At 46.8% G+C, this 10,063-nt stretch overlaps 1 protein-coding gene across 7 annotated transcripts in view; it reads right to left on the bottom strand.

The window, feature by feature from the left end:
• Gramd1c (GRAM domain containing 1C) overlaps positions 1–8,583 on the bottom strand; it is an 85,515-nt gene extending 76,932 nt beyond the window's left edge. The window contains exons 1-2 of one of the 7 annotated variants that reach the window (XM_015994668.2): positions 8,434–8,583; positions 933–1,082 (exon numbers count right to left, since the gene is read on the bottom strand). In XM_015994668.2, the coding sequence (XP_015850154.1) occupies positions 933–1,082; positions 8,434–8,520 (237 nt within the window). In that variant the 5' untranslated portion in view covers positions 8,521–8,583. Of the gene's footprint in view, positions 1–932; positions 1,083–4,541; positions 4,623–5,980; positions 6,817–8,433 lie in introns of those variants that run through there. The other 6 variants (XM_006975760.4, XM_015994669.3, XM_076548860.1 and 3 more) reach the window with 6 other exon arrangements.
• Between the last annotated feature and the right edge of the window lie 1,480 nt (positions 8,584–10,063).

Below are 10,063 nucleotides of genomic sequence, written 5' to 3' on the forward strand. Positions count from 1 at the left end.
CCTTAGGTTATGGCTCAACAAAAATTAAAACTAACCTTATGGTGTTAAGTTTCTTAATAGGAAGTAAGAGCTTGCTGGCTGTGTGAAGATTCAACAGCGTTCATGCACTGGCTGTTCATTACAGAGGGGACGACAGCCTGTGAGCTCATCTTTATAACCTGTCAATACCGTGTCTGTTTAAAGTCCATTCTCAAGGATACAGAATACCCAAGAAACTGGGTTCCCATGAACCAGTACTGCAACTGCAGGGTGCAGCGCTCCTTAAACCCACTTCTAGTTGTAAGGCATCATATTGCTATCGAGTACCAAAATCCTCACAGGAATTGCTGGCTTTAGAACAGGCCCATTAAAATAACTAATTAAATAATCGATAGTAATTAAAATGATAAAATGTTAGTATTTGCACAGTGACAGACATGCTCTTCTAGAAGACTCTACAATCTCAGTGTGCCTACCAGGAAGTCGTAGTCTCCTTTTATGTGAGGAAATTGGGAGGAGTACAGAGTGACGCTTAAAACGGATCCCAAGCTCCTCACTTCAAACCCATCTAGCCATTACACTAGAGCAGAGCATTCATTGTTAAGCCGAGTTTGCCACAGGAACCGATTCCTTAAATGAAAATTACATAAAATAGCTTGTTTCTCAGTGAGACTTAGAAACATAGTTTATGCAATGTTAGCTTCTTGCCAATACGGCTGATAACACTAAGTACAATCCAATTGTGTGGCAATGTTCTCACATGGAAACTGAAACGGACCGTTGCACGCCATCAACCAGGCAACAGCGCCTTCTAGTGGCCATATGAAAAATACCGAGAAATGTCATCGGGTCTCTCCAGTCGCAACATCTAAACTCGAAAAGCTAATCACGAAGGATTATATAAACTGTGGGAGAACTAACGAAAGTTTGTATTCAAGATTAAAAGATACTACCCAAAAGCTCCAGTCACCGCTCCAATTATGTGTGCTCGGTCCCTGTTTTTTGGCTGGCACTGTATTATTCTCATCCACAGCAGGGCTAGGATTTTCCTCAGCCTCTTCCTGTAGCGCCGTGGCAAGGCTTGAATCCCCTTCATTGACTACCTGCAAATAAACGCCAAGAGTTATTTAATTTTTCTGACCAATGACAATCTGAAAGAAAAACAAGTTCCAAATATATAAACTACTTTTAAAATAAAATAATTTATTTTATTTGTGGTTGTTTCGAGACAGGGTTTCTCTATGTAATAGCTTTGGCTGTCCTGGAACTCGATTTGTAGATGAGGCTGGCCTCAAATCAGCCTGTCTCTACCTCCCAAGTGCTGGGATTAAAGGTGTGCGCTACCATTTCATTTAATTTAATCTTTCTGTTTAAAAACGTTTAAGTTATTCAGTGTGTGTGTGTGTGTGTGTGTGTGTGTGTGTGTGTGTGCGCGCAAATGGGGGTCAGAGACAACTTCCAGGGATCAGTTTTCTCCTTGCATCATGTGTGTCCCAGGGATCAAACTCACATGATCAGCCTTGGGGTTAGGCACCTTTACTCACTAAACCATCCCACCAGTCCCATGAGTTAATTTCTAAAGAAAAAAATATATATATTTAAGCACTTCAAAGGCTGAAAAGGTGCTCGGCTGACAATGTGCTTCCTGAACAAGAATGAGGACCGGGACTTTCATCCCAAGCACACGCATACAAGTTGGGCATGTGCCTGGTGCTGGGAGGGGCCGCAACAGGTGGATCTCTGGGGTCAGTAAATCTTGTTGAATTGGCAGTCTCTGAGTTCAATGATAGACCTTCATCAAAAAATAATGTAGGGAGTGATTAAGGCAGACATGCTACATTGACCCTTAAACTTATGTACACCCCACAAACAAATATATGCACACAAAATACAGAAACTGTTATAGAATATTATTATGATTATTGTTGTTGTTGTTTTGAGACAGGGTTTCTCTGAGCAGTTTTGGTGCCTGTCCTGGAGCTCGCTCTGTAGACCAGGCTGGCCTTGAACTCACAGAGATCTGCCTGGCTATGCCTCCCAAGTCCTGGGATTAAAGGCGTGTGCCACCACCGCCTGGCCGTAGAATATTATTTTAAGGTGTGTTACTTTTGTTTATGTTGCATTTGTTTAACTCTGTGAAGCTGTGTTACTGTGCCTGTCTAAAACACCTGATGGTCTAATAAAGAGCTGAATGGCCAATAGTGAGGCAGGAGAGAGAAATAGGCAGGGCTGGTAGGCAGAGAGAATATAGAGAAGGAGAAATCTGAGAGGTGAGGAGAGCTAGGAGCCAGAGAAGGAGGAGGACATCAGGGGCCAGCCACCCAGCTACACAGCAAGCCACGGAGTAAGAGAACAGGAAAAGCCCCAAGGCCAAAGAGAGATGGGTTAATTTAAAGTTAAGGAAAGCAGGCAAGAAACTAAGCCAAGCTCAGGCCAGGCACTCATAAGTAATAACAAGCCTCCATGTATGTGTTTACGGGTGGCTGGCTCCCCAAAAGAGCGAAAGCAACAATGAGAAACTAATGTTTTGCTTCTACCATTCATCATTCATACATGCAGCAAATATCTTCCAAGCACTACCGTTTGCTAGGTAGCTTAATTGGTACTAGAAACACGAAAATAAGAAAAACAAAGTTCTTAGCCTCCTGAGGTTCATGGTCTGGGGAACAATAAAAATTTTTAAAATACAATGTAATGGGAATATGACCACCTTGGAGAACTATCTGTAATGCCCAGTAGGCTCTAATTTTAGGAATATACTACAACCCAACAACTTAATATGCATATGAAACCAAGGATGTCTTTAATGATAGTAAAGTAGAAACCTCATCGTCCATTGATAGAGAAATTAGTGAATAAGTTAGGTTTATAAAAACATTGATGCTAAAATTAATGAATCCTATGTCTCGAGCAGGCCCTAGGCTTCCGTCTAGAGGACTCGGAGAAATGATTTGTGCTTTGTTAGGCAAATGGGACCATTGGGTGGTTGCTCATGAAAGAGCTGTAATTAGAGGGAGATGGGGGAGATGATGGGCAGCAGGGCATTGTAAGAGACCATGATGCACCAGGCCCTGTGACCATGGCTGCTGCCTGCTGGCCTCTTCCCCTCGGCTGTAACAAGACTGTTCCTTGGAGTTACAGGAGCACACAGGAGGCCAGGCGAGCGTCAAAGGAGTAAGTCAACTCAGTTTAAGCTTGGGTTTTTAAACCCTGTGACGTCACCATGGAAGGCCCTCACCCTGGTGATACTGATCTGTGGCTCTCTGGAGGAAGAGGTTCATAACCCGTGACTGGGTAAGGAAGGCATCGTCTACGTGAAATACAGCCACCACAAAGAGAAGGGATGGACACACCTAGATACAGGGAGAAGAAACAAGCAAAAGTCCATAATAGTTAGAAATTCAATATTTATTAAAAGAACTTTTTATATGACTCCTTCTCCCAAACCTTCAGAATTATTTGTCCAGTTTCTTTTCTTTTTTAAAATTATTTGTTTGTTTGTTTGTTTATTATGTATGATGTTTTGTCTGCATGTGTGTCTGTGCAGTATGTACATGTCCTAGGACCAGGGTGTGAGCTCCCAGGTGGGTGCTGAGAATTGAACCCCTGTCCTCTGTGAGAGCAGCAAGTGCTCTTAACCACTGAGCCACCTCTCTGGCTCTGTCCTTAAAATGACTTAACAAAAAGGTTGACTTTTGCCGGGCAGTGGTGACGCACACCTATAATTCCAGCACTCGGGAGGCAGAGCCAGGCAGATCTCTGTGAGTTCCAGGCCAGCCTGGACTACCAAGTGAGTCCCAGGAAAGGCGCAAAGCTACACAGAGAAACCCTGTCTCGAAAAAAACAAAAAAAAAAAAAAAAAGGTTGACTTTTGTGTCTCTATAACATAGGAGTTGAAGTCCTGACTTAACTTCAGCGTCTACGGAAATACAGCCGCTAGCAAACCTTCGTGCCTGTAGTCAATGCCAACAAGGTACACTCATCATGCCTGGGGGTTACTCAACACAAAACAAACAGCAAAGGTTATTGGGCGTGCTTCTTTTGGCTTTGATCATCGAAATCACTGCCCTGGGTTGGTGAATGGTTCAGCAGGTGGCAGCATTTCAATGCTAAGCCTAAAGGCTTCAGTTCAATACCCAGAACCCACGTAGTGGAAAGAGAACCAACTGTACAAGTTGTCCTCTCCCTTCTGCACATGCAACATGCACACACACACACACACACACACACACACACACACACACACAGAGAGAGTAAATACATAAATAAATAAAGCCTTATTTAAATTCTTCATGGTCACCCGGGGCCCATGAAAAGTTACCGCCCACCCTTTAGGTGGGTCTCATCCAGTCTAGCCTTGCACAGACATGCCCAGAGCCTTGTCCCTTTGGTATTTTAGATCCTGTCAAGTTGACAATATCAGCCATAACACCATCAAATGCAGACTTTAAAGGCAAGCTCTCAACTGAGCCAAATCTAGGCTCTGTGGTACAACTGCTCCAAGAGAGTATGCACCCCCCCCACCTCCACCCCTACCCCCACCCCCCGGCCTCACTGCTTACACAGAGGCCACAGTACTGGTCCAGGGATTCCTCTCTCGGACCGTCTGTCTTCCAGAGAAGCAACATGGGTTCAAGTGAGTGAGCAACAGCAGGCATTTGGACACTTCCCAAACAGTATCAACAACACTGCTACAAGTGTCGGAGCTCTGTGGAGGACTGCTGTGTCTCCCTTAGCCAGACGGCCCCCTAGTAAAAGGCAGGCCCTAACGGTTGACCCGACTGACTGAAACTTCAGGAAGACCTCTTAACACTAACTCGGAAATGCTCTGGCCAACAACTGGCTGCATCTGTACATTTTACAGGTTCTCAGGTCGTTGGTGAGTGTTGCCCCTCTGGGGTGAGCAGTTTCACTGATCCCCAAAGTATAAAGCAAGGGCACACATGTGTCTATCTATACTAAATCTATAAAGACGAGGCCTCACCAGTCACTGCTGACCCTCCACAGAGTTCTAGACATGCCCACAGTGCCCAAGGCTTTGTTTATCAAAATAGGACTCTGAGCTCTTGAGCAAGGTTTTCTGCAGAACTTTCACTTTTCTCACTGGTTTCAGGCTGCAGGCCACAGAGTGAGCATGGCAGCTTTATTAGGGTAAAATCCAGCTAACTAGTACTGGGAGCTAGCGTACTAAGTAAAACGCTTGCCAGCGAGCATGAGGACCTGAATTCACCCCCAGAGTGCCCTCCACCCCAAACACACACACAAAAGCCCAGCATGGTGGCATGCATGGTGAAGACAAGCAGAGACCTCTGGGCTCCTTGGTCTCCTGACCAGCCAGGTTAGTCTCATCTATAAGGCCCAGGCCAGTCAGAGGCCCTCGCCCAAGCCAGCAAGGTGGTATCACCTGGGGGATGACAGGATGACACTTGTGACTTCCGTAGTGACTGAGCACTCTTACAGTACATGCATGCATCTGCATACATGTGTGTACTTGCATACACACACCACAAAAGTTCAATTTAACATAAAAGGTACATTTCAGTCATCCTTGAAGCCATGGATGACTTACAAAGGTGATTTAATTTTTTTGTTTTCCTGGAAGCTAGTTTTAAACCTTACCTCTCCCTCTCCCTCTCCCTCTTCTGGGCAACTCGATTGAGAAAGGCTGTGCTCTTTCCTGTGGTGTGGGAGTCATAGTCACACAAAGCACTCCTGCTCAACTACAGAAACTCACTGAGATCCCTTTCTGCAGTCTCAGGAGTGGAACCCGCTCTTTACCTTGCTCCGGAAAGGCCTCCCCTGCCCTCCCCCAGAGACCTCAATTAAGTCAGTAATTGACACATCATTTCCCACCTTGAAGGTTTGAGCGTGGCATCATTAAGTCCGCATTAGCTGTGTCCCTCCCTCGCTCTCAGTCTGTCTCTTAACTCCACAGAAGGGATGACATCGCCCCCCCCTCGGCCCCAATCCCACCCCAACTTGGCCAATAGGTTCAACTCACTCTGACAGTTGACAGAAAGAGTTCTCCTGTATCTTATTTCATAGTAATGGTTGTGAATCTAGCGAAATAATGCGTTCATTCATTTGTTCATCCCAACAATTGTTCGAACTGTACCCTTCAGTGCACTGAAATACTTCTCTAAAATATGTACGCACCACCACCGTAAAGTAGTGAGGATAGTGTTGAGCAGAGTCTCCTGCAACAAAAGGCTTCCACCTTCAAGACCAATTACCAACTTTTTCCATGTGCCAGAGAAGGTAGTAAACAAACGACAAGACTCGTTGAAAACCAAAAAAAACTCGGTTGAGAGCCTGGGGATTTAAACGTTGTGAGTCCTTTTCAACCGAGGGCCGATGGTGAAGGCAGGCTGGCAAGAGGGACCCCAAGTCAAAAATCACAACCATGGAACCAGACTCACTGGGGTCTGGGGCTGGGACATCCGGACTGGGGGTATTTCGGGGACCAAATCCAAACTCTTAACCCTCGCCCAGCCGGGAATCAGGCTCCCGGGAGACACGGAAAACTGTCTCCTTGGTAACAACTTTTCGAATTACGCCAAAGAATATTGGGGAGGAGAGGGAAGGGAGGAATTACCATCATAATCGGAGCGGGTTCAAACCACCGTGCAGTGGAAACTGCCGGCGGCGGAGCCACCTCTCGGGACCCTGCCCCTCGAGGCCGCTTACCTGGCGGGCCGTCAGGGCGCCCTCCATCGCCGCACCCTCCCGCCGAACCGCCGCACACGCACGCGCGCCCCCGCCGGGAGAGGGCCGGCCAGGCGCGTGCCCGACGCGCGCTCCCGGCCACGGCCCTCGGAATCCCACCTCCAGCTCAGCCCGAGCGCTTTGCGTCCCCTGGCGGCAGCTAGTGACTATTGCCTTTGGCGAAGTCCTTGAAAGCTAATGGTTAAGCCGGGAGAGCAACCACACTTTAGTGGGGGATCAGTGATGAGCCTTAACTGCTGACCCAGACTCCTGGGTCTGCTGTGAAAGGTAGAGGGGTGTTAGTCCTTCCTAGGACTGGAATTTTGGTTTGGGAAGAAGATAGAAGGGTAGTTCTCCAGTATGGATGTACTCGACGTCACTGAGCTGTACGCTTAAAAACTAACCAACAGGCGGGACGCATAACACATACCCATAAACCAAGCAATAGGGAGGCAGGAAGACCATGAACTGGAGAGCAGCCTGGGCCACATTGTAGTTCAAGACCAGATGAGACCCTGTCTCACAAGAAAAAAGTAAAACAAGCAAACGCCTCCGGTAAAAATTTGTTTCTCTTTTATACCTATAAAACTCACCAAGCAAACTCCAACAAGTACTAAAACAACCACAACGAGAGAGACTGAGCCCAGTAAAAAGGCACAGCCTGACTTCTAGTGTTGCCACACTAGATTAATAATACCAGGGGGTTGGAGAGATAGTTCAGTCCTTGAGAGGATCAGAATTCATTTCCAGAACCCCCATCCGGAGACTCACAGCCTCCTGTAACTCAAGCTCCATGGCATCCTCTGGCTTTTCACCAACACTGCACTCAAGTGCACAACCCTACACACACACACACACACACACACACACACACACACACACACACACAGCTTTAAAAATCAACATAAAAAATAAAACAATGGGAAGCGTTAGGATGAACAATGCTAACTAATTGGGGTTGAAGGTTGGATGGTAACAGAGGTGATGAAGCAGGAAAGGAAAAAGTGCTGGGACTGTGGACAGCTTGCAGTTATGATGTTAAGAGGACTGGGTGACTGACTATTATTTGAAATGATTGAGGGAGAGGTAAGAAAAGCAGCACCCTGGAATCGACGAAAGTCTTGTCTTAGTTATTGAAACAAGTATTATCGAAAGAGAAAAGCCTTGAAGAGGGAGCGGACCATAAGCTTCAGTGGGAAGAGAAACCTCAGCCTGGCACGGTGGCACCGGCTGGCAATCCTAGCACTAAGGAGGTGAAGGTAGCAAGATTGGAAGTTCGAGGCCAGCCTCGGCTGGACCTTGCTACCTAATGAGTTTGAGGTCAGTCCAGCTCCATGAGACCCTGATTCAAAACCAGCGCCCCTCAAAAAAGAAAAAAAGAGGAACATGAACTGTGAGCTGGTAGATGGCTATAAGAGAAGTATTCACGGGTACAGTTTTCAGGCATGGATTTCAACGCTGGGGTTTTAAGAATGAAGGAAAGGAAGAGAACTGCCCTTTCTGTGTGGCTTTGGTGTGTGCCTGAGCGACTATCATGGCGTGACACGTCACCCAAAACCTTAGAATCTGAAAGCGAGAATAGTCATTCGCTATCTCTTGTGGTTTCCATTGGTCAGAGACATGTGAACAGTACAGGTCCTGGCTCACGGTCAGTCACAAGACTGCCCTAGGTGACCATGTGGCGGGCGCTCCAGTCATCAGACCTCCTGGCCGAGCTCGGAGCGTTTACTTCCAAAGAGCCTTACTTACAGGGCTGGCAGCCTGGTACTGGCTATGGGCCTGGGGCCTCGGTTCCTCCCCAATGGGGCTTCTCCTCAGGACAGCGTGAGTCCTCATGTTGTGGCCGTGGCTTTCCTCAGAATGTGTGACCCGAGAGACACAGGTGAAGGCTATAATGCTTTCTATGACCTAACGTTAGAAGCTGCACACTGTCGCACTGCATTCTACTGGGACCAATCTGCTTTGTGTCACTAACGGGGTACTGGACATGAACACAGCTACCTCAGGTGACGCTAAGGAAGAAAACAACCTGAGCGGCCTGCAGAGAGAATGAGATCCTCAGAGAGGAGCGCCAGGCTGGGGGGAGTTTGGAGAATTTTCGTAGGAAATGCAGAGAACTTGGAATTGAGGGGATTATGTTAATGTCTCATCTTGAATCCCATAGGACACTAAGGAAAGAGGTTGAGAGTTGGGGGGGGGCAGAAATGGTGGTGAAGATATCAGTTGAAAGAACATGTGTGCATTGCCAGGATCACATAGGATTGTGGGACTTCCCACTTACCCTATCCCAGAGACCCACAGACCAAGCTGGTATTCTGTATGCTGCAATTTTACTCTTTACTAAGTGAAAGTGCCCCGAAGTATAGTTCTCTAACTTATATTTCATTTTGTGAATAGTTTTAAGGAGTTTAGAAGCTTCACACTTTTTTTTTTTTTTTTTAGATTTACTTTTATGAGACAGGACATCATTGTGTAGCTCAGGGTAACCCCCCGAGTCCTGGGAATCTGGCTGCCTCTACCTCCCAAGTGTTGGGATTACAAGTGTCCACCACCAAATCTGGCTTTAGATCCATAATATTCAGTGGGATTAGCTTTGGTCCAAAGTTCTCAAGAAATGCCACTCACAATTTTAAATCACGTGTTTCTGGTGTTACCACCTCATCAAAAGTGAGCAAATACGGGGCCAGAGGGATAACTTAGAGGTTACGAGCACCAATATAGTAGCTTCCAGTGGGCTATAATCTCAATTCCAGGGCATCCGACATCCTCTTCTGGCCCCCGAGGGCACCAGGCACACATGGTACACATGCAGGCAAAACACTCCCATGTGTAAGAATAAATCATTTTCTTTTTAAAGTGGGGAATACAATCTGTGCATTGTTTAATTTTCTTTCCCAAATGTACCCAAACTAAAGAACTGTACACACGCAGGAAGGACAAGGAAAGATAAAAGCGAGGGAATTCTGTACGCTGTGACGCAAGGAATAGCGGTGGATTCATACAGCTGAGATAACCGCGTCCCAAACTGAGCATGGGAAGGCTGAGGGCCGGCTGACTTGCACCAGAGTCCTCAAAAGCCTGAGAAACAGCTGCACTAAATGCCTCTAAACTGGAGAGGAACGAGAAGGGTGTGCTCCAGGTCAATTGCTCCCTCCAGGCTCCCAGCAAATTATACTTCTCATATGTACAGTGTCTCCTTAAAATGACTACTTACCCTGTGCCTCCTTGAGAAATAAAGCGTTGGAGAAACCGTTTACTGGGAAACATAAAAATTGAATGTGGAGCCAGGCGGTGGTGGCGCACGCCTTTAATCCCAGCACTCGGGAGGCAGAGCCAGGCGGATCTCTGTGAGTTCGAGGCCAGCCTGGGCTACCAAGTG

This window comes from Peromyscus maniculatus, chromosome 12 (genome assembly GCF_049852395.1).
Source record: "Peromyscus maniculatus bairdii isolate BWxNUB_F1_BW_parent chromosome 12, HU_Pman_BW_mat_3.1, whole genome shotgun sequence".
Taxonomy (NCBI): Eukaryota; Metazoa; Chordata; class Mammalia; order Rodentia; family Cricetidae; genus Peromyscus; species Peromyscus maniculatus.